General features: G+C 43.3%; 1 protein-coding gene across 2 annotated transcripts in view; it reads left to right on the top strand.

Annotated features, from left to right (window-relative positions):
- Positions 1 to 1,788: 1,788 nt before the first annotated feature.
- The window catches only part of LOC117255406 (histone deacetylase 4-like), a 66,106-nt gene continuing 43,593 nt past the window's right edge, over positions 1,789 to 24,301 (top strand). Inside the window, exons 1-2 of one of the 2 annotated variants that reach the window (XM_033624286.2) lie at positions 1,789 to 2,074; positions 18,642 to 18,710. In XM_033624286.2, the coding sequence (XP_033480177.1) occupies positions 2,053 to 2,074; positions 18,642 to 18,710 (91 nt within the window). In that variant the 5' untranslated portion in view covers positions 1,789 to 2,052. Of the gene's footprint in view, positions 2,075 to 18,499; positions 18,711 to 24,301 lie in introns of those variants that run through there. The other variant, XM_078165802.1, reaches the window with a different exon arrangement.

Below are 24,301 nucleotides of genomic sequence, written 5' to 3'. Positions count from 1 at the left end.
TCAAAGCAGAATATTACGGCTGGTTTAAAGTGTCGTTAAGCAGACTAAATGGTTTGTAGCAGGACATATTAGTCAGAGATGATTAATTTTTGTCGTTACGTGTGTGAGGGAGTTTGAGTTTGGGCTGGAGTGCAGGGTTAGGCCAAGTGAGTGTACCCACCTTCTTTGTGACAGGCAGCTTGTGTGATAATTAATGCATTACATGCTGTTTTTCTGAGAAATGCAGCTAATTTTCTACCATAACTGTGGTTTTAACCCATTTTCCAGGTCTGTGTTTTTATTATTTTCCCACTTTGGGCTTCAGGGCTTGTCTCCCCAGATCTGTCACCCTGCATCAAGCAAGCTCTTTTTAGGGACAATGGCCCAGGACACATACACACACACACACATGAATACCCCTCCCGAGACAGATGAGATGCCCCAGGAGAATGGTGTTGCATGAAGCCCCCCTGGAGTGTCAGCTACTCCCCATGACACACACGTTCGCCTCCCCCTCTGCCCCTCCTCGCCTTTGCTTTTCCATCACAAAGCACTGTGCAGTGACCGACTTTTTTGGGGGGGCAATTTGTCCTGCGGCTGCACTGTCTGGCCCTCTTGTCTTGAGGCCCACCCCCCTTAAATGCACACACACACACACACACATGCATCCATCCTGCTTTAGAGGACCTCTGAGACCTCTGCCAACACACACACAAGGGCGTGAACATGCACACTAACCCCACGCCGCTGCCGCCCCCACCCACCTCGCCCTCGGGCAGTTTACCCCTTCTATTCGTGGTGGTAAAGTCGACTTGATGCTTTGGGCTCAAGCCGTGATTACATCTGACACTCCTGCTCCAGGCTCGAGGAATTCAGGCTACTCTCCGAAAACAAAGAAAAGAACAATCAGTCATTTCCAGAAAAGGCAAAAGGACCGATCACTTCCAGAAAAACATAAGTTACCCCCAAAGCAAATAAAAGAATCAAACGTTTCTGCTAAAATTCACATGTTCATGAGACTAACAGGACTGTTCCACCCGTTTCTACTGTCAAAGTAATACATCATTCTTTTTCCATATTTTTTCTTGATCTTGGAGCGCCCCAGTCAAAAAGAAACTATGTCCGGGACAAGCAATTTATTGCCCGATTGGTTTACAGGTTCTTGCAGTGTAAGCACGAGGTCGAACTTGAGGTCGTATTGAGTTTTTGATGGTGGTCTTGGATCCGAACGGCAACCGTATTTTACTTTAAAAATGACCAGGGGTGTATTTCAAGGAGCGGGATTCCATAATTGGCCCGATTAAAAAAACAGGAAATAAATGTCTCAAAGGTGGCGATAAATTTTAAGTGATACTTTTGCGTATCTACTCCTGCCAATGTCAAAGACAATTTTTTAAAGTCTGTGGTTGCTTATTCAGCATTTCTGTCCTCCTAATAATCCTTAGTTACAGGCCTTGATAATATAATTGCTTTGACGGACATAAAACTTTATTTTATAGAGTTATTTTATCAGTTATAGACAATTAGGCCATATCAGCTCTTTGCTGTAAGTGGAATCCAAGACTTTAGTCAACAGTTGTCATCTCCAAATTAGTGTCACTGAAAGATCAATACTATAAACGACTGAAAATGAGCTTTGTGTGTGTGTGTAAGACTTTTTCTCACCTGATGCTGATTCCCTCAACTCGCACTGATATCAGTGCTCTCTTTTTGCAAATTCAAAATCTGTGTACCTCATGGTCCTTTTTCTCCTCTCTGATAGGTTGGTACCGGTGCTACACAGTGAGTCGCCAAATCAAAAGCCTCATGGGGATTGGCTGCCGTTGCTGGAAGTTTGCTTCCCGTTTCCAGCCTTGAAGGATTCTTGACCAACCGAGTTTTGGATCGGCCTGAGCTCACACACATTCAAACACACTCCCTGGATACTCCACAGTTTTGGCAGGATAACAGCCTCCCAAACGCCAACCTGTAAATCACATTTGCACAAACACACATCTGTTCTACGATACACACACCGAGCCAGGTGCTCACCTGCCATACAGAGTGGACACCCACCTGACCTACCTGTCAGCGATGACATCACACAGCCACCAAGGTATGATCGATGTCGTTACTGTTATACTTCTTGTTTCTTTGTCTGTCAGCATGAATCTGTTTTTGTAGGTGGAAATTAAAAAGCTGTACTCTCTTGTCTTGTGCTAATAACACATACAGTATCTCAGTTTGACTTCGGCTTGCAGCTCTTTGCTGCATGTCATTTCCCCCCGCTCTCTCCCCCCTTCACGCTTGAATGTCCTATCAATTAAAGGCAAAAAGCCCGAAAAAAGAATGTTAAGAAGTTTTTTGGTCTTCTTTCCAACTCATTCAGCAAGGATTTTTTGGAAATTAATTCTGCATCGAAAAGCCTAATGAATCAGTTGGAAAGGTGGAGTCGGTCACCCTGATTTAAGGATCTGCTAATGCCCCTTAAATCAGAGTTTTATTAGACTGACATTTAGTAAAGTTTTTTTGCATTCCAGGACAGTTTAAAGTCTCAGGAAACTTTAAACGCTTGTAATATCTTGACACAAAAAGTGTGCAAATACCAGTGTATGAAACTGATGAAATAATTATGCAACATTTAGCTTAGAAAATTGACAGAAAGGCAGACAGTAGACATCTTCTCTGCCTGTTCACTGACTGTTGTGTGGAGTAATGAGGATATAGCCCCTCCACACAGTCACATTAAGGGAAATCTCTCTGCAGCTGCATCTGCCATATTGATATATATGTGCACGTTTTGATTTTGAGTAAAGACAGAATGCGCCTCGCTAAAATGCAATAAAACATTTTGATCTGGTCTTATGACTGTTAATTGGCTTGATTCAATATGAATGAGCTCCAGAGGGTGAGAGGAAAGTCCAGAGCAGGGGCTCATTAGGAGAGCCTACTTTCCTCTCTGACACCCAATCAAGCTCAGTTTAGAAGCTCGGGTTTTAGTGAGCTGATAAATTATTCGGTAAGCAGCTGGCAGATGAAAAGGTTAGCTCCCTGCCCTGGTCGGTGTGGTACCTGACAGTGTCGACCGTGTTTACTTTTTACACTTGGGAATGTGTGCACTATAAATACCACAGCTGAGGTAACCACCGGGCTCCGAGGGATATGAACGAGCTGCAGCCTCAGCCGGCGCCCTCAGCCCTGCAACATCTCCATCACTGACACATCTGAACACACCGCAGACGGCAGAGCGGATGTTTAGTACTCTGCTGCACATGTGTTTGCTCTTTAAGTTGCATAGAGACGACACTTTGTCCATGGACATCTCGCTGTAGTATCAACTCACTCTCCCCATCCCCGAGTAGAGCCAATCGCATTATATTGTTAGATCAACCTCGGATTAGTGTGGCTCAACACCTACTATTCGACAGCCCGTTCTAATTCCTTTACATGTTCTCTCATCTCCGCTGCAAACAGGGCTGACAAAATTAATACCCTGCTAAGCCTTAGAAATGACTGACACATGCAAAGTGACATGTTAAATGGTCAGAGGTGTGTTCATCACCTTGAAATTAATACATTCAAGTCGGATGACATACTCAGATAATATTCACTCATCTGTTTCTGAGCATGTCCTGAAAAAGTTAATGGTTTACATCAAATCAAATGTCTTAAAGTGGTATTCCTACTAGTATTTTACTTTCATGAAGGGGTATTTTGGGCATGTAAGCATTGTAGCAACATGTCCACAGACAGAGGTTGGACAGTACTTGTATGTGTATGACTGATTTAATGAGACACAAATAAGACAGAAGTGCTAATGAACAGGTTATTATCACAAGCTTCTCAGTGTTTGTAGATGCATACCCAACATCGTAGCCTGATGCTGACGTGCAACTCCCCAGAAATGTAACATCTCGCTGCGACGCAGACCTCCTGTTTTTGTGTACCATTTCCTTCAGTAGTACAGTTTTTTATTTACTTTAATTTCACAGATAAGAAACAATAAATTGTGAAGAAAATACCCCCCCCCCTAAAAAATATATATATATATATATATATATAATTTTAAGTCTTATGTGTGATTTAATCTGGCTTCATATGAGTAGAGGAAAGTCCACTAGCCACTAGGCTAATTTATGCAATAGGGAGTGTCATAGGCTTATGCTAATAACGTTAGCATGTTGTATATGTGGAGAAAACATGTCAAGTTTTGACGATGAAACTTGTGAGTTGGAAAGGAGAGGAGTTTTGTAACGTTACCTTTGTTAAATGTTGCTTTTAACCCTGGCCTCATATGAGTAGATGAAAACTCTGCTAGCTGCCCAGCTAATTTATGCATTGTAAAATGTCATAGACTTATGCTAATATTGTTAGCATGCAGTATTTATGGGGAAAACATGTCCAACAAAAGACAATTGTTTTGTTTGTGTAATGTTGTCGCTATCAGGCCATGTTTTAAGTGTGTTTTAGGGGTTTTAGTTGAATCAATCAAACGTTACAGCAATCACAGAAACTACTGGCCTACTAGCGTTTTTGGCGATGTAATTTCAGAGCGCTACAGATATACCACTGCTAAAGTATAAAAGCTCACAACTGCATCGGCCATGTGTGTAGGCTACGGTGTAGACTCAGTGTAGAGCCTATGTACAACTATAAATCAGTCTTTTGAAGTCGGGGGTTGGTGAGGTTCTTCCCACTTTACTAGTATGAAATGACTTAAGGTTTTGTTCCAGTTGAAATTTCCAACTGAGAATTTCAACTTCCCAGTTCAAATGGAACACACCATTTGTCCCTAATATAGGTATGGCTCCCACATTTCCCATAATGAAACTCAATAGCATCTTACAATAGTTCCCCCTTGCTTTAATAAGTAAACTGAACTTAATAGGTAAAATTGGCAGAAAAAAGCCACCTTTAAGAATTAAATTAAACTATTCATACAGACTTGTGCAGTCTTTTTATAGATCAATAATTGCTTTTATTTTCTACATTTTTCCAAAATCATACCTGCATCATTATTTTATCACAGTATGATTCTGCTGGAAGAAGACAAACAGTAATATTGAATCAATGCCCAGATCTGAACACAGCCAAGGCAGGAAACTTCACTCTTTTCTGGCCAGGGGCTGCAGCAGCTGATAGAGCAGATAAACTAACGAGCTCCTGTCAAAATATAATAAGATTTAGCCGTTTTTAATTTCCCACACTGCCCTCCTCTACCTCTCATCTCCTCCGTTTGCTTCCCACTAGAGGGCCAAACTGGGCTACCCAGAATCTGCCTGTCACCCGTGTTAACTCACCTCTCACCAAAACAAAAATAGCTGTGATCTTATGTGAGTCCAGGGGAGACGATTCATAGCAGCAGCCGCTGTTTCTCACTGTCTTGTTTGCCTCTGAAAAGCCTTCAGAGGAGACGATCTCGGTCCACAGAGTGCTGCCAAGTGTGGGCGTCAATTTGAGGTGTTGCTTCTCTTGTTTGAATGACAGCTTAGAGACACACTTGTTGGATGTTGGTGCACAGAGAGAGACAGAAACAGGCAGTGGAGAGACATTTAAAGATATGAAATGTGAAAAATGTGCAACACTATGGCCTTGTGGCGCTTTCCGGGGCTTCTTTTTTTTCCCACTGAAATGTTTATGGCAGTGATATTTACAGAAGTGAGAATATGCAGGGAAAGGAATCAGTTCTGTTTAAAGAGATGCATCAATTGGACTCCTCTGTTGTAATTGTTCTTTTGAGAAGTACACGTGAGGAAATTGATCATGTAGCTTCAGGTTGCGTCAGGGTTGTCTGCCACTGCCACTGTTAAATTGAATGTGTTTGATATTGAGTGTAATTAAACAACACTGGCTTTGTTCTCGGGGTGAACAATGAGACTTTCAGATCCACGGCTTTGTTGTGCTCTTGTATTTGCAGTGCGATCAAAAGCTGCCAACTTTTTTTCTGAGCTTGCTTTGCACTTATTTCCAGTCATGTACCAGCCCTCTGAGTAAAGCCTTGATTGTGTGTGTGTGTGTGTGTGTGTGTATGTGTGTGTGTGTCCGCATGTTCACAGTTCATGCAGCAGCTCCGGGTGCTTGTGAGCGTGCGTGCCTGCCTGCTTGTGTGCCACTTTTGTAATCTGTAAATGAGCTTACTAGCATGCACGTTTTTGATCCAGGACTTACTCATTTTCTTTATTACAGCAGCAGTGGGATTTTTAGATTAAATATCATTTACCATAAATCTCTTCCTAGAAAAGTGAAATGTAAAACGCTTTGTCGGGTTTATGTTTCCCAGAACAAAAGGGGGTCAGGCTGGTAGGGCCTGTCACATCAGTCTTTTTGCGGGCATATCAGCAAACAGGCTGGAGTGTTTGCACAGGAGTGATTACTCTGTGTGCCGAGAGCTTTAGCACATTAGCCGGCAACATTTGTTCTACACTTGTGCTTAGCAATGAGCTAACATGTTTGGTTGAGCGGGGGGGTTTCTGTAAATGTCACGCTCGGGATGCACTTGTCGATAGCAGTTAGGCTTAATATGGAGGATATTCAATAGGAACTCAAGCTTGCTGCAGCACACACAAACAGAAGCAAAACAGAAGCATGATAATTAACTAGTGCCACCTGCTTGCCAAAATATTAGGCTCAGTCCACTCAGCAAACAATTGCAGAAAACAATTACAATTTTTCAAACACTCTGACTCATTTTGAGAGCTCCAATCATAGCAAGTTAGAGGCTGAGTTGACCAAATCCCCATAACGTGTAGAAAACTGGCAGGTGAACTGTGGAGATAGGTAAAATCGACAAACTTGTAGGCAGCGTTTGCACAGCAGAGTTTGATTTTATGTACGTGACGTGGGGGGTTTCTTTCAGAAAGTTATTTAAACGAACATTGTGATTTGATCAATAGCACATCTGTTAATGTTTCTGTGGTTAACACCCTGTTGAACTTTTGTTTTGAACAGAATCATAAAATGACAAACTTAGAGCAAAATAATTGAAAGCATGTTTTGTCTATTATTGATTGTCTTTGGTTTGTGTAAAGGGCAACTTTGCCGACATTATCCTTTACCCAGACATGTCTGAACTCTCACTGCGTCCAAAATTGCATACCTTGCACTAGATACCCAATATGTGTATTATCGTTCAACATCCTGATGTCACTGTTTTTTATCATTATGTGACTATCCAAATGGTTGGATATTTCAGTCAACGTCAAAGTGATCAAGTGGCCAAATTACATCCCTGTAGCCACACCACAAGTACCCAAAACAAAGCTCAATAATTATGTACTGTGTCATCCATCTGTAATGATAGACCTACCACAATACTTCCTACAGTGTTCCCCTAATTGCACACCGAGCAGTAGTGTCATGACCAAAGTTACTCATCTCTACAGAGGTATTTATCACTTACTGACATTACAGCGCTGCCTCGGTTGCTGTCCGCTGCTATGAACGTTGTCGTCACTACTAGGGTTGGGTATCGGTTGGGTTTTTTCCGATACTGGTGCTAAAATGCTACATCGAAAATAGTACTGGTGCCTAAACGGCGCCTGAACCAATACTTTGAAAAACATAAAGCACAAAACAGCAGATAATAATGACATTAAAGAACATTTTTTATTGCAAAGGCAAATTTAAACTATTCACGTTATATATAAATCCAAACCCAACTACAATAATTGAACACTAAACAACAGTTACAGTCCTAATAACTCAGGAGAAACATGGCAGCCAGACATTTCGCCCTTATCTGTTCAAGAGTGGCTGAGACTATACATTGAGAACAGCTGGTCCACCTTAAAACTCCACCTTAAGTGAGTCTGATCAGGTTCTAGTAGGAGGCTAACCTACAAACTAAATATACCTCACCTACTATATAGTGTGTTAGTATGGAATTTCGGACACAGCCAGGGTTTGTCATCAAGTGTTTCCCATGATTCTCTGGGGCCTCTGCGGTTGTGGTCGCTTGCCAGGCGCCCCTTATCAGTTCCTGGGGACAAGCTGGGTTTCTGTCCAGATAAAGGGGGAGACCACACAAACCACATTCTGGAGAAAAAGATCAATGTATATAACGTAACAGTTAATATTAGAGATGGTGGCCGATACAGTTACCTATAACATTATTTTACAATTGCAAGGCCATCTTTTGTTGCTCATATTTACAGGGAAAGAAAAGGGTTAACCCAAGTTTGTGGTATTTAAATCATTTTATATTCAGTGTTGTTATCCCCCGTTTTTCTTGGAAGGATTGATCCTTAGTCATCACTCATCTCGGTCGTTTACCACCATTAGAAGCCAAGCTGCTTCACCTCAGATGCCTCGTAGTGAAATTGATGCAGGCAGGATGAACTGTAAGTGGAAATGAAGACATAAGTTTTAAAAAGAGCAGGCAGCCTCCTCAGGTGTTACAGTGTCTTATTAAAGAGGGAAGGTGATGCCACTAGCTGGCAACGATTTGTTTTTGTCTTAGTCAGAAGAGCACCGGCTTTCCAGGAAAGTCTGCAGTGTTTACCACTGGAGCAAGAATTGGGTCTGCATATGAGTCATACACACACACACACACACACACACACACACACACACTGAGGCCAGTAAGTGGTTGGTAAGTAAGTGCCAGGTACTGTAAGTGATTATTTGTGAATGAGAGGTTTGAACTTAACATTGTTGTATGCAACAAAATTTAAAATGAACACATTTCCACGAACACTATGAAAAGCACGTCTGCAGCAGGATGCAAACTGTTCAGATTAGATTTTTTACTGCTTTATTTTGCAGGGTCTGCGTGGGCGTGAGCGCCTTTTATGGTTCTGAACCGGTGAACTTGACACAGTGCTCCTTTCCTCGAAGGCTCAGTGGTATCTAGGTTACAAGCGCAACTGTTTTGACGTCTATACAGCCTTGAAACACAACAAAAACAGTCAGGAAGATAAAGTAAAATAAACACTAATGAGTAAGGTCAGAAGATTGCATTGTTTGGGCTGGTACCCAAGATTAGCCTCTCTAGGCTACGGGCGCTGGTAGATTTATTTTATGGACACCGGTTAAAGAGAATACTATGTTTGTACACCCGCCAGCTTCCATTACGATTTCTCAAATGCAAGCAGTTTCTTTACTTGAACATATTTTTTACACAAACTGCCATCCCAGTCAACAGATGCACTAAATCTACTGTATGAAGTGAGAGTAAAGCTTGTATGGCTACGTGTTTATTTTCTGGTAGCAACTTAATTTCTTCCAGAGGGCACCAAGCAGTTGACGGTAATGTGATGAGACACTGATATGAAAACACAAACTCAACTCGTGCCACTGTGAAGTAATAAAGTAGAAATTGTGGAGCTGTTAAAAAAACATGTTTTGAGGCCGGTTTGCCAACTGTGCAACAGATAGCTGTAAATGATCTGTTGTAGAGTTGTTGTAGATGTAGTTGACACATTACAGAATATAGCTCCTCTAACTAGGTGAGAAAGCGAAAAAAATGTTGAACTATTCCTCTAACCATGATAATCTGTTAATTTTCAGAATCCCAATTTCAAACAAGGTCTGCTGCACATTGTGTTTGTGTGTGTAACTGTGAGCGCTCTTTTACTCTTCGGTCAGTGAGGAGTTTTGGCAGGAGTGGCGAGGGACTGTTGCTGACATAAACAGTACTACACACATGGCAGTGACACACATGTATACACCATGGTATAGGGTTGTTCCCTTGCTGGTGCTGGGAAATCGACACAAGGGACACAGAATGCTGTAACATGCTGTACAGTACAAGCATGTAAGCATATGTACTCATGCCACCTTTAAGAAATAGGCCCCAGGGGTGTTGTAGATGTTACAGGGGACCTATTATGCTCATTTTTAGGTTCATACTTGTATTTTGGAATTCTACTAGAACATGTTTACATGCTTTAATGGTCAATAAACATTTTATTTTCCTCATACTGTTGTATGTTGACTGTGTTGTACATGCTATTCGCCCTCTGTCTGAAATGTTCTGTTTTAGCACCTGTCTCTTTAAGCCCCCTCCCGAAAAGCCCAGCCTGCCCTGATTGGTCAGCATTTCCGGGTCTTTCGCATCTTAGCATCCTTGCACCATCATTGCATGACTTAACTAGAGTATAATGGCACTTTCTACCTTGAAAACTTACAAATAAAAGCTTTAAACCAAAATGTTCACAACCAGACATGTTCCTGCAGAAATATGAGCTGAAATCTGGGGAAAATTAACAACATCAGCAGCAAAGATTACATGTTTCCCTGATGTTAGCATGTAGCTACATGTAGCAGTGTACTTGCAGCTGTTGAATGACAGTGTATAGCGGCACTTTCTTCTGTTAAAAATCACAGATAAAAGCTTTTTAATACAACCGGATATGTTCCAGCAGAGATGTGATCCAAAATCTGGTGAAAATTAACATCATCAACAACCAAGATCACGTTTCCCTGATGTTAGCATGTAGCTACATGTAGCAGTGTACTTGTAGCCACTGAATGACTGTGTAAAGGGGCCCTTTCTTCTGTCAAAAATCACAGTTAAAAGCTCCTTAACACAACCGCACATGTTTTAGCATGAATATGATCCAGAATCAGGGAGAAATTAACTACATCAGCAACCAAGATTACATGTCTTTGATGTTTGCATGTAGCTACATGTAGCAGTGTACTTGCAGCTGCTTAATGACTGTGTATAGGGGCACTTTTTTCTGTTTAACATTACAGATTAAAGCTTCTTAACACAACTGGACATGTTCCAGCACGAATGTTATGTGAAATTGTGGGGAAAAAAATCACACCAGCGACCAAAATTACATGTTTCCATGACATTCGCATGTAGCTACATGTAGCCGTGTAGGCTACGCAGTGTAAACACGTGCAGTAGCATGCCTGGAGCAGATGACAATACAAAGAAATCCGTCACAAGTTGACGTCAGCTTGTCTCTAAAGTAGAAAGAAATGTTGGAAACATAGTATTTAGAACGATCTGAGGCCTGGGGTTTTTGCTCGCAGGGATTACGTCACGGATTACATATGTTGACTTCATTGTTTAAAATTTTGGCCACGTTTAATATGAACATCCAACACTGTAACATCATGACAGAAAGTAAGGAAAAGCATAGGCCTAATAAGTCCCCTTTAAATGCTCACACCTTGATGATTGTGACCTCTTGGATTTGCTGGCCCTCTCTCTTTCTCTCTCGGGGTCTCATACTTTGAAGGTTATTGTTGTCATGGCCAAAAACTAATCTTGTAGCTTTATTAGGGTAGGCTCTAATAAAACTCCTGCACCATCACCCTGCTGCAGACAGCCTTGTCGTACACGGCTGGGACAGAAAGAAGGTTTTGCATTACCATTCATTTTGACTTTCAAGTGCATGTTTTTTTTTTGCTTTGTGATTTTGGATTGTTATTTTTGACAACAAGCAGCTTTGGGTGATAATCTCTCCAAAGTAATTTGACGGCCCATCTTTGGGTCTCAGCCCTGTATTTGATAAACACTGCAGTACAGTGCGCTCACAGATCTCTGGATGCCTATAAGTCTATATTATGGATTTGCTTTTTATTACACCTGCCAGATACTATTAATGGGGCAGCAGTGGCATAGAGATTTAAGGAACAGACTTGGGACTAGAAGATCACTGGCTCGTACTGTCTGGTAAATGGAAAAAGTGAATGAAAGTGAGGAAACTCAGGTGCCCTTGAGCAAGACACATAATTCCTAACTGGTCCAGTAGAGCTGCCACAGTATGGCTGTGGTTTCCCTTGGCATATTTCAGATATAAAACTGTTGAGAAGAACCGTGAAAAGGAAGTTTCCTAATCAGTCGTCTTCTCAGAAGTTTAAAATAAGTCAAAGTAAAAGCTTCTCTGCAGAGATATGGATATAAGGCCGAAGTGTATGATAGTTCATGCATTAAATTTACATTTCTCTCATTCTACTCTCCATTCTGGACCCATACAGTGACCCCTTTTTATCCTCTTATTCAAATGCACGCCATCACACATCACACCGCTCAAATCCAGGGGTGAAAGGGTTAAAAGTTTTCTCTGCAATAAAGAGGGCCCGGCTTATCCCTGAGTCTATTTTTAGAAGCACACACACAAGATATGCGCACGTGCACGCATGGCGAACAAACAGTCATTATATTTGGTCTCCCGTGTTGATTCTCCTCTTCACGACTGAGCGGTTTGTTGCCGTGTGTCGTGCTGCTAAAAATGGAGCACGGGACGAGTGCATGCATGACACAACCTGCCTTTTTTGCGCGGCGGTCAGTGTGATATGAGCGTGAGCCTCATCGAGGGTAATTTCAAGCTTTATTGTCACGTTTTGTCTGCCATCCACTTGTGCTGACATGTTTCTCTCCTACAAAAACCAAATTACGAAATTGTGGCAGATTGCAGAATGCACTTTAGTGGCGTGTTCCCACCATTGCTGAACTGAGCTTAGGCTCCTGCCAGCCAGACAGTGCGTCAATTCTGTCCTCCCATGTGCCACCAACTTGGCTGAACATGACTAACAGTCCATCCCAGAACAGACCCAGGGGGGGTCTCTTGTGCAACGACCGACCCCCTACATGCACAAGCTCCGCTTTGTCCTTGTGCAAATGGAGCGCAGCACCCATCTCGTCCTGCCACACCCATCCCCCCGCCACAAAAACAAACACCTAATCACGGCCTTTATGCCTGTTTTTTAATTGATATTAGGACAGGGACAGCAGAGAGGGAACACGAGCTAATGAAAGGAACGGGACGCATCTTTTGTCCCTGTGTCTTTTGTCTCGTCCCAGCTGAGAAACAGGATACACTGTGTTCTGCCAACGAGCTGTCAGCGGCAATTACGGTTTACATTGCCTCCTCGGAGCCCTTTCCTTGTGCCTTTTGACATGTCGCTCCACAGTGCTTGACACAGAGCATGAATGTCTGGCCTGGGCATCAAGGAAATACTTCCGTTACACAAGTGGAGCAAAGTACGATCACTGCTGGGACTAAACACACTAGAAAAAGTCAAGAAAAATATACCAAATATAAAAAATAGTGCACCTGTTACTCTGTATGCATAGTAGCTGCAGAGCAACTGGCATCTCACATATTGTGGGTGTTTGTTGTTGTAAGGCATTAGGCCCAGCTACCAAGGCTTTACAGTTGCATCACAGATCTCCTAGCAACCATGTGTGGCACCATCATGGATGTCCATTAAGGAACCACTGTGTGAAAACAGTCACACAGTATAGTCACACAATATATGAAAAAAATGTGTGTAGTGTATGTTAAAAGCACTGCCTGCAGTCAGTTCAATCATTTATGCATTTATCCTTTTTTCTACCTAATTATTGCTGCTGAATGCACCGGGGCAAAGTCAGAGAAACACCTTTGAGAGATTGACTCATTTGGTTGGAAATGAATTTTTATGCCATTGATGCCCCGGAGCTTTGGACCTCCAATATGGCTGCCTGTTGGTGTGTTACAACACCCTCTACATAGTGTTTTGGCATTATTTAAATATGTTGCAAAGTCACTACCAACATGCTTCATATTAAACCACAAAATCTTTAATTTTTTTTGGATAATTAACACTGAAAAATAAGTTTTTACTGCAGTTTTAGATGTAGGAAACACAGATATCTGATTGTCACCAAGCCTGTTTACACCTGGTATTAACATGCATTTCAGTGACCCAAGTAGACAGCCCTGTTCACTGTTCCCACCTGTGTCTTAATGCGTCTACAGCTGAACACACTGCTTTCACACCTACCCTGTTTGGTTCAGTTCAATCGAACTCCAGTTTGTTTCCCCCCTAAGTGCGGTTTGTTTGGGTATTTGTGAATTCAGCAATCGCATTTGGTGCGCACCGAAACAACCTGACTGAGACCTTCTTGAAGAGGTGGTCTCGGTCTGGTTACAGACAAAGTTTGTTTGTGGTGAGAACGTGTCTTGACCTCGATCTGAACCAACTGCAGTCACATGACACATTGTTTGGGTTAAACATGAGCATGTTACAGTCCTGGAGGATTATTAATGTGCGCCTTCTCCTGTACTGCCTTAATATGCACATTCAGCACATCCAATGCATCAAAACATTGTTTTCTATTTGGAGCTGCGCCTCGTTTTCAAACTGTTTGGTTTGACTAAAATGAACAATGACAGCAATATAGTCCACGATGAGCAGCGCTAAAATCAACCTGCGTAGTTGTCCCTCCATTGTGACATTAGAAAGGGTCACATTTATCTTACAAGTGCACTCTTCTTCAACATTTTGTTTACTTCCTGGATTTTTCCCGCATTGAAATTCTGACCAACCAAGAGCAGGTTTCTTGACCAAGGCATTTGATCTGGTCCGCTTGTAAATGCTGCCGTGAGAACACGAACCAACTCTAGGCAATCATGCAACTTTAGAACAAAATTAGTCCCTGATTCGGACCAAAGGAGACAACTCTACGTCTGAAAGCACCCTTATGTTCAGGTTTTGTTACTGCCTACATCACTTATGCTAGAAGGTCAAAGGGCCCTGCACACACTTATAACATCCACATGTGATTTGTGAAACAGAGGGTTTGGGGGTCCTCCGCAAGAAAACTGAGCCATCAAACACATAGATTTTAGCAATATTTAGATGCCAGACAGCAAGATGGCGCCCATTGGGATGAATAGGCGCCATCTTGCCAGACAGCAAGATGGCGCCTATTCATCCCAATGGAGTTGCTCCCCTGGTGTGTACGCCTAGAAAGTTCCCTAGCTTCTGGGTTTACTTACACGATATGCAGCCTGCTGAATGCGCGCAGTAGTGTTTCTCCTACTGGCTGTACCCGTGAGTTCCCGCTTAACTCATAGACTTTATATAGTGATGACGTCATGGATTTTTAAACTGCTTTTTTCAACGTGAGGAAAGTTTTACAAATGCAGAACCGCCATGGCTCAAAAATTCACAACAGAAAGGGTCATTATTGTCTTTGTTTGCAGTTTGAGGTGTCCTTTCAAAAGTTTTACAGACATGTCTTACGCAGTGTTAACCTATGGGGAAAAGGCTTTTTGGGCTGCAGGGGATTTTTTGCCTGCAATACCACGAGTGGACACTGGGAAAAATTTGCTGCAAGGCTGAGCAGCTTCACTGGGCATCTGATCAAACACTTAATTTCAATTTGGGTGTAAATATCTTTCATTTTGTCAAAATCAATGTCCCATGCCACCTCCGTGTTTTTCATGACACCTTTATGACACCTATGGGTCAAGCAACACTTTGTCCAAATCTTTGTAAAATGGGCAAGGTATAGAGCGATGGCAAGCTGTCACCACAACAACCACCATGTCCTGCATTGGTGATGTAGTCTATGTCAGGGACACATCAAGACGCATTAGTGTTCACACCACAAACAAGCCTCTGCAAGTGGTTGAAGTAATCAGATGTCAATGCGTCTCGATGGTCATTTACACTTACATGCTGTCCACATGTGAGCGGATCGCCCAAGACGTACGGTAATACCAGGTCTAATCATATGCAAAGTTGTATTTCAGTTTGGTTTTACATAAATAAAATATGGTTAGTCAACGGTGAAGAAAAGACAGTCACTCTTATAAAGATGCAGCCTATTCTCATACATCCGCTTCTCTTTGAATTGTAGTTCTAAACTTGCATTCCTAAATTATAAATGAGCGACCAAATGACAAACAAATCGTTATCCAACAGTCACCGTCATATTAAATTCATTTTGAGTTCACTCCTGTGCATGTAATTGTGCCCTGGTCGATGCATTTCTAGCTCCAACGTCTGCAGTTTTCGGTCTCTTCATTGGTCTACTGACCTCATGACTGTAATGCGTTTTGGACGTGCAACAGACACCCGCAGTCTAATTACCGATTCACAGCTAATTTGTGATTTTATTTCAAATGACGGCATTCTCGGAGGAGCACAAAGAAGCACTCAGACACCAAGCCAAATTACATTACCGCTGTGTTTTTCCGACGCTCCCAGCATGAAATGAGGGTCAGATGGTTGCTTCCGACTGTTCACGGGACGCAAACTGTTGGCGGCTCACACAGGGGTCACCCATTCTCTTTTATCAGTCGCCATGACGTCAGCCGGTGCCCTCGGGAAGCAAATTTGCGACCCAGAGGAAAAGGCTCTTCAAGGAGAGGCGTGTTTGATTAATCGTATTGTTCCTGTCTGGTTCACCTTGCTCACTGGAGTCACCCTGGACGAAGCAGCCAGAACGGAAGTGCGCTGAATGTAATGAGGCCGGAGCATCCTTCCTCTCTTTCTCTCTGTCACTGTCTCTCTTTGTAAACGCCACAGTGGCACAGACAGACATCTCATTTCTCCTGCATAACAAAGGCCTCTGTCAACATACAGCATGCAATCCGGGGTCAAGCTCGCCTGCGTCGCTACAGCATGCTGTCACAAAACTACATTTAGCAATGCAGCAGACGGAGCTCTCCACCATTTAGCTCATTATTCCTGCATCCCTCCCCATTCACAGCGCCGATCATAACATGCATGTTTTTCAACGAGCGGTAGCTGCATTAGCTCGAGTTGACTGACTCTCTGCCTGAGGCTAGCTGAGGCTATTTATAGCTCCCTGTCTCCCGATGCGTGCCCAGTGGGACCAAGAAGAGAGGAGGATGGAGAGAAGGAGAGAAAGAAAGAGAAGGAGGGAGGGAGGAGAGAGGGAGCTGGAGGGAGGAGGGGGCTGCTGGGTAACTAGGCTACATTCAAGATTGATGGACCCTGTTGCCAAGGTATAGGGCACTTCTCTGCAAGCGTGGCGGTTGTGTATGTGGTTTGTTGCTCCATCATGTCGCTCTTTCTCCGTGGCTTCTACCTACGGATGTGTGTTTGTACACACCTGCGCTCCCTCTCCACGTGTGTCTCAGGTATCAGCCGCGCGGTCTGGACTGAAAGCTTACACGCTTTGTCTAACCAACCGCAGACAAAGACATCCATCCCCCTAATTCCCTACACTTGAGATGTAAAGCTGGTACCAGCACTTTGCGCAAAAGCCGGCGTAGAATTACTGCGAGCCACAGGTGTCATCACACACCTCATTTACATTGCAAAATCCGCCAGCGTGTGTGTCATTTGAATGGGCTTGTCAAGAGATATCAACTGTCATTGATGTGTTTGTTTTGGAGCAGCAGGGATGTGTGAGGCGGCGTGACCACCTGTCTGTTCTCACAATATTTCCTCACCTTTTACATAAAGTCTGACAGCGTGCATGTATATGAGACCGCACGTTTGACCTGCGCGCCGAGTCCTGCAAAATTTGAATTCAGTAGCACCTGTTTTGAGGTTGTTTTTTTTTTATCTTGATACATCAGGCGGTAAAATCTGGCAGCTACTGGTGAGAGGATTTGGTTTAAATAAACACATGTGCATTGACACTCATTTGAACAGGACCAAACGTGATGAGTCCACACCCAAGTCCTCGCAGGGATTGGTGCATCATGGCTGCAGCCATTCATACAAGGTGGTGCGAGACGAATACACACACATAATCAGCGAACGATGCATCCTCCAGCTTCATGGCTAATTAAGTGTGTGTGTATGTGTGTGTGTGTGTGTGTGCCAGTCTGGTCCAGAGAGAATTCCAGAAATAGATCATGCACAGTGAGACGCTTGCCTGTTTTCCTCTCTTTTATTCCTCCAAAGGGATTTTACATGGGTTTTCATCTCGCATCCAAAGGAATAATTGCATGTTTGTGCGCCTCAGATGTCTCTAAGCCTTGTGCTCAGAATATATATATATATGGATCAGGTGCTTATGATTGCTAAAAATACATACATATATGGAGAACGTGTGTCAGTAGTCACAGATTTGTATGCAGTCGCGATGCATGTCAATTCCATCCTCTCCTCCCTTTTTGCGCCTTTTCGTTGTTTTTCCTCCACCGCCTCATCCTCCTCACCTCCCTCCCCTCTCTCCCCTCCTTACCTCTATCTTCCCCCTCTCCCCCCTATGCCTCCTCCTCCTCTTCCTCCACCTCCTCCTCCTCCACCACCCCTCTCTGTCGCTCTGCTTTTTATAGCCATGTCTTCCCAGGGTTCGGCAGCTACAAAAGCCTTTTCATGTTGCCACTATAATTACAGCCTACACTCTTGCACACACACACACACACACACACACACACACACACCCACGGACACGCATGCACACAAACACAGGAGAGGAGCGCAGCAGCAGCACTGTGTCTTTGTGTCTGCATGTGTGTGCGTTCTCCACATGTGCTGTTATACACAAAAGGGTGAGCTATTTTTACCTCTCTCCCTCCCTCTCCTCCTCTCCATCCCCCCACCACCACCACCACCACCCCCCTCTCCATCCCTCTCTGCTGCTGCTGCCAACCACATTTGCTATGCTGAGCACAGGCAGTATCAGTCGAGCCCCAACATCCCTCCTCTCGCACACTGAACTCACACACAAGCACACAGGAGCCGATGAAGGCTGCTCCCTCGGTATCCCTCAGATTCCGAGCTTATTTTAGAGCACCTCTGCAGCCGAGCATCTCAGCAAATTCACAGCTCTCTCTCTCTCGCTGGTCATGGATCAGGCGGTCGCTCAGGTGGCGGTAGCCGCGGCGTGGCATGCGCTTGCGGCTCTGCAGATGACCTGAAGCCCGCTCACTCATCTTAACTGCCTGATTAGCAGGTTTGTTGCTGGAAGCTTGTCTCAATGTTGCGGACCATATTTGAAGCGGAGTGTGCTCTCTCTCCCACAGAGGGGATCCTGGGAAAGGAGCAGCCGCTGGAGGTTCTGAAGACATCTGCGCTCAACCACATCCCAACAGGTTGGACACTGTGTTTGTTTGTGTGTGTGTGTGTGTGTGTGTGCATGAGCTCCTGTAAACCAAAGCCTGTGTGTGTGTGCACCTACGTGATTTCACTGTTAACCACATCCTGTGTGACTTTGCATGCATAGGTGTTGTGTGTCCAATTGTCATGATTGTTTCTGTCCTGTTATTGTCCTCACTTTAAAGACAATCATCTGTTCTCATGTAGCAGCACTGTGACATCACTAATATGACAGCTAAAAGGTTTTTTACAAGTCTTAAAAGAGTCCATGCTTAGTCCTGTGCGCTTTATTTATGCAGTGCCATTTTGTTGAATGGAAATACAGCAATACAAATGTAGGCGCTCTGTTTGTGAGCTTATGTAAAAATTGTTGTCGGATGTCTCAAGAGAAATGGCTGCCAAAAATATATAGCAAAACAAGCATTTGTGCATATCTTGGTGATGTGTTTGCTGCAAGTTCCTGAGGCAGGTGCTGAGATAGTCCCAAAACAAATCGCCTTTTTTAAGGCTACCTCTTGTGAAACAAAAATATTCGGCTGTGTGTATCCTTTGCTGTGAGTGTACTGTATTTACAATACTCCAGTTCCAGTGAAAATGAAGATAAAAATCAAAGTAAATGAGGAAGAGGAAGGAGCAGAGATGAAGCTGTGTAGAGGGAGGTAAGAGTGCAGAAATGAAAGGGGCACAGATGGAGATGAAGTAATCTGAAGGAGAAATGAGTCTGAGGTAATATATGAATAATGCATTATCTAATTCCATAATGAGGAAGCTTAAATTGTTCTGTGCATTTCATTTTTCACCACAGAGAACAATTTGGATTTAGAAAATAATGGAATAGTAAAAGTGCGATTCATAACTTACTCCCCATGCTGCTCTTTAGCTCTCTGTTTCTGTGATGCCACAGAGCGGCAGTAAGCAGGAAGGTGCTGTTAAACACTCAGCCAGCCTGTTGCTTTGGAAGAACAAATAAATAACAACTATTTCCTCAGTCTGACCCAAAGTATCCTCCTCTTGTCCCAAACCTCACTGAAGCCTCACATGTTGTGTCATGTTGTTGTTGGGGTTATGTTCTGCGTGCCTCTGGCTAGGCTGATAAAATATTGAAATTCACTGGAGTGACTTCATCAGATATTCTCGAAATCTGTTGTCTTGGATACAGAGCTGCCGGGGCCTCCACGTTGGTAGCGTGTTTGACCCGGATTGTTTGGATGTGCTCCTCAAAGGAGAGTGCACCTGTCTAAGAGCATTTATACCACATCCTTCCACTATAGCCTGGAACTGTTTCCTCACAGAAAATGCAAAATGCAGTTGTTGCATTGTTAAAGACTTAAACGCTTTGTCATCTAATCTGTATGTAATCCGAGCCTGATGCATTTAAGCACAGAACATAAAGTGTTTTCTTTTGGGATGCAAAGCAGCGGTTGTAGAACCTGCAGGGAGCATCACAACTCAAAGTAAACACCTGAGTTTGGCTTCTCACAAAGTAGTGCAGGCTGATTTAAATATTTTTTGACACCTTGAACTTGACCCTATGACAAAGAAGGAGAAGCGCTAATAGATGGTTTTTGAAGTTGTGCTGAAACTTCAGTCAGTCAAGAGAAAATTGACAATTATTTTAGTCAGCTGTCTGCTGAATCATTGATCTCATCTATCAAGCAAAAATGCAAAACAGTCACTGGATGGAACCTCTCAGATTTTTCTCTGTTATAACTTTCATATTTTTGGATTTCATTGACTTCAAAATGTAGGGCTACAGCAGGTTAAATGAGTTACTCTGCTTGTAATGGACCTTTCTAGTCATCTAGTGACCACTCAAAGCGCTTTTTACACTACGAGTCACGTTCACCCATTCACACACCGAGGCCGAGGCTACCATACAAGTTTTAACACACTCACACACCGATGGAACAGCCATCGGGAGCAATTTGGGGTTCAGTATCTTGCTCAAGGATACTTCGACATGCAGCCTGGAGGAGCCCAGGATCGAACCGCTGATCTTTTGATTGGTGGACGACCCGCTCTACCTCTGAGCCTCAGCTGCCCCTGCTCTTGATCAGGGATGGGTTAACCGCTAAGAGTATTTTTGACCAGTTAAGCGTATTGGTCAATAGGTTGCTCCTCTTCAGTTTACTGCACTGCAAACCACACAGGTGTGGTAGCAGCTAGCTAGCAGCACCACTCATTTGGTGATTACCGCTACTGATGCTGTCCTGACCCAACAACATTGCTGTTGAAACATTGTGCCCACCCTCCGCTCTCCCCCCAGGTGAGTAAGCAGCTCAACTTTAAGACACAAACCCCCTTTAGCATTGTTAACTGTGTTATTACTGTTAGCGTCGTTAACAGTGTCAGCACAGCTAATGATACTAACATAGTTAAAAATTCTATAAAGGGTCTTCATGGCTCACCAGGGCAACGTGGGGGGAGATCGTAGGGTGGCCATCATGTTAAATCTCACCACCTTTACATGGATAGCACTTTGAAAAAGGCACTAAAGCTCTCTGAGTCAATGGAGCGCCTGACTAAAATCAAAAGCCTCTTTTATTTCACTTAATTTTGCTTTTTTCCTTAAAAATCAACTTGCAGGTTAATGGGTGTTGAGCTGTCGAAAGCAGCATTAACTGAACCTGACATCCTTATTCTTGACTGATCAGTAAAATGTTTGGTCTATAAAATGGCTTTCTGGGGTGCAAAATCCTTTATTAAGTCTGTAAAATGTCAGAAAATTCACAGCTTTCCAAAAACCTTTGGTCTTCAGCTTTTGTCTGACCAATAGTCCAAAACCAAAGTGAGTTTCAGCCATTAACTGTATGTGGTATGAGGATGGGATGTGGTCATAATGCCTATTTAATCTTAAATCTTCATCTGTTTGCACTGATTCAAGATTGGAAACCAACATTTGACTGTGGGGCTCACTGATCACTAAGGCCAAGTATGCTCAAAATACTCATTATATTCTCATAGACTTGAACACGTTCCTGCACGTATTGCACCCCAACCGTCACACGTCGTCCCCCTCTACGTCTCACGTGTTATGTCTCTGCCTCGCATTCACCCGTCTCCTTCCTCTTAAGCTGCCGTGCTGCAGACCGTTGCATGATGTCATTGAGACCGCGACAAGTTGGAGCTTGCTTTTGGCAGAACAAGACTCACTGCACCTCAACACGTCCCTCCGTCACACCCTCCCTGTTCCTTTCCCTTCCCTGTCAAGAGTTCTGTCTCGTTCTTTAGGAGGTCACAGTGATCACAATCAGCCTTTGCTGCAAGCTCATAACCAGGATTATCATCTCCAAGAGTTCGCATGGAGGCAAAACTCTAATTCACAGCAGCTGAGAGAGTCAGCGAGAGAAAGTAACGTAGGCGGATGTTCACGCAACCCACCCTCAGAGACCAATCAGTAAGCCGACCGCAGCTATTTTCCACCATCAACAGATGTGCTACTTGTTGCCTCTCATCTCGCCGTGCTGCTAAATTCACTGTGAAACCTTGTGCAGAATATCTCCTCTTCTTTGTCATCTCTTTGCGTGCTTAAAAAAAAAAGATCTTAGGCACATTTTACTGAGGCCGCTCTAAACAGCTCCGCTCGGCTCAGTATGACATCTATTAAGCTTAACGAGTGTGGAGCTCAGGCAGTCGGACCGTGGGATATACAGTCGGCGAACCGAGTCTCAAATCAGAGACGCCAGCCCTCTGCATTGTCTGGTATAAATAGATCTGCAATTGGAGCCAGAAGAGTTGTGGAGTGCGCCCGAGGGGTTGTAAACAGATTGTGATTTGTTGCGGGTAGATGGAGGGAAGAAGGTGGGAGGGAGCTACTGAGCAGGCAAGGACGCAGAGCAGGGCCAGAGGATAGGGCATGAAGAAGGAGGATGGAGGGATGTGAGGAGAGGAACCTGCAGAGAGGGAAGGTGGTGAAGGAGTAAAGGTTCAGCTGAAGGAAGAAAAAGCTTCCAAGGAGTTGAATAACCTTCAGTAATTACATAAATACACAGTGGAGAAGAGACGCTTTTGCGCTGAGATGTTCAAATCATGAATTATTATTATGCAACAGCCGTGGAGATTCCCTCTCATGCTTAAAAAATGTTCCATATCAAACTGAAGGAAACTTTTAAACGCTCAAAGGAAAGAAGAGAATGGGAACAGACGTGTGAGGTCTCTGCTCTGTTTCTGCTTCAGATTCAGAGGAAACGTTACCTTCAGTTTGACAGACTGGAATTGAACTGAAGTACCTTCTCTTGTCAAACTCGTGTTGATCCGGGTGTCAGTTGTGTAAGATTCCTGGAAGCTCCTCCGCTCTCCCTCGAGACGGCACGTTTGTCTTTGTTTTGGTTTTCTCCGAGTGCCCCCATATTGTCTTCTATCTGGCACACATCAGTGAACTGATGTACGTGTTTGACGTCACAGCTTGTACACAAAGATGTGCTGATATCAAAGTTTATCTTTGTCAAGTGGCAGCCAAGTTAGTCTGGTGGGATTCTCAGTGTTCCTCCATGCACGTCTCTGGGTAGTTCAGCTAGTGTTGTGTGTGCTTTGACCTTTGAGACAGCAGATTTCTCCACAGTCATTCAAGCCAAATAAGGTTTTTAATGAACTACACTGCAACTGCAGTGCATTTTATTGAGCTTGAACTGTGACCTGCTAATGATTATTTTCATTATTGATTAATCTCCTGATTATTTTTACTTGATTACTTGATCAACTGTTTGGTCACAACGCAGTGAAAAATGCATATTCAAGTTGCTTAAATGTGTCAAGCCAACAGTCCAAGACTAGAGCTTTGATCGGGCCCGAAAAATCAGACACAACCCTTCATGAACCTTGAATACTTAATGATCAAGCCCAAACTACGATAGCAGTTCTGGGCACATTTATTACAAGCTAAAGCCAACTTATTGTTTTTAGTTTGGTAACCAATATTTCTGACATAAGATGCGTTTGTAAATAGCTACTCCAAGCACTAGGGTGCACTCTGGCACAAAGTGGACTGTTGATAAATTTGGGGCGCTGTTGGAATATACAGTTCAGTTCAGAGCACCACACTCTTGGAGCAACAGAGCGTACTCTGGAGACAGAGGAGCAAACAGCAGTAAAAGTGAAACTTTAATATTTGCTAATTCATATGGAAATAGGATGGTCTAACACTGGGAGATTAGCGAGAACCCAACTCGATCCAAGTAGGGGGAACATTGAGAAATTACGGCCCAGTCTAAGCCCAACCCGAACCTGCCGTGCCAGGTTGGGCCCATCTGGGTGTGGCCAGAGAATCAAAACTTGATCCAAGACCCAAAGACATTCATTTTGTTATAAATTAAGACAAGAGAAACACGTACTAATCTTTCGCATTTACTGGTTAATTGATTATCAAAAATGACTAATGAATTAAATAACTAACATTTTGTCTCACAGTTATTCTAATTTGATCTGAACGATCTGAAAGTGAAGTAAAAGTTTTCTTGAAATCTTTGCAGCAAAAGATTTGCAACTGCAAACATTTTCTTGAAGGACTTTTCTTTAGAAGTTGTTGCTAAATGGTGACCACCAGGGCTTTAACATGAAGCCAATACAGAAGTGCCAAAAGATGCAGTTC

Source organism: Epinephelus lanceolatus, chromosome 24 (genome assembly GCF_041903045.1).
Source record: "Epinephelus lanceolatus isolate andai-2023 chromosome 24, ASM4190304v1, whole genome shotgun sequence".
Taxonomy (NCBI): Eukaryota; Metazoa; Chordata; class Actinopteri; order Perciformes; family Serranidae; genus Epinephelus; species Epinephelus lanceolatus.
Note: the sequence above shows the minus strand (reverse complement) of the source record. Positions and strands in the feature narration are given on the sequence as shown.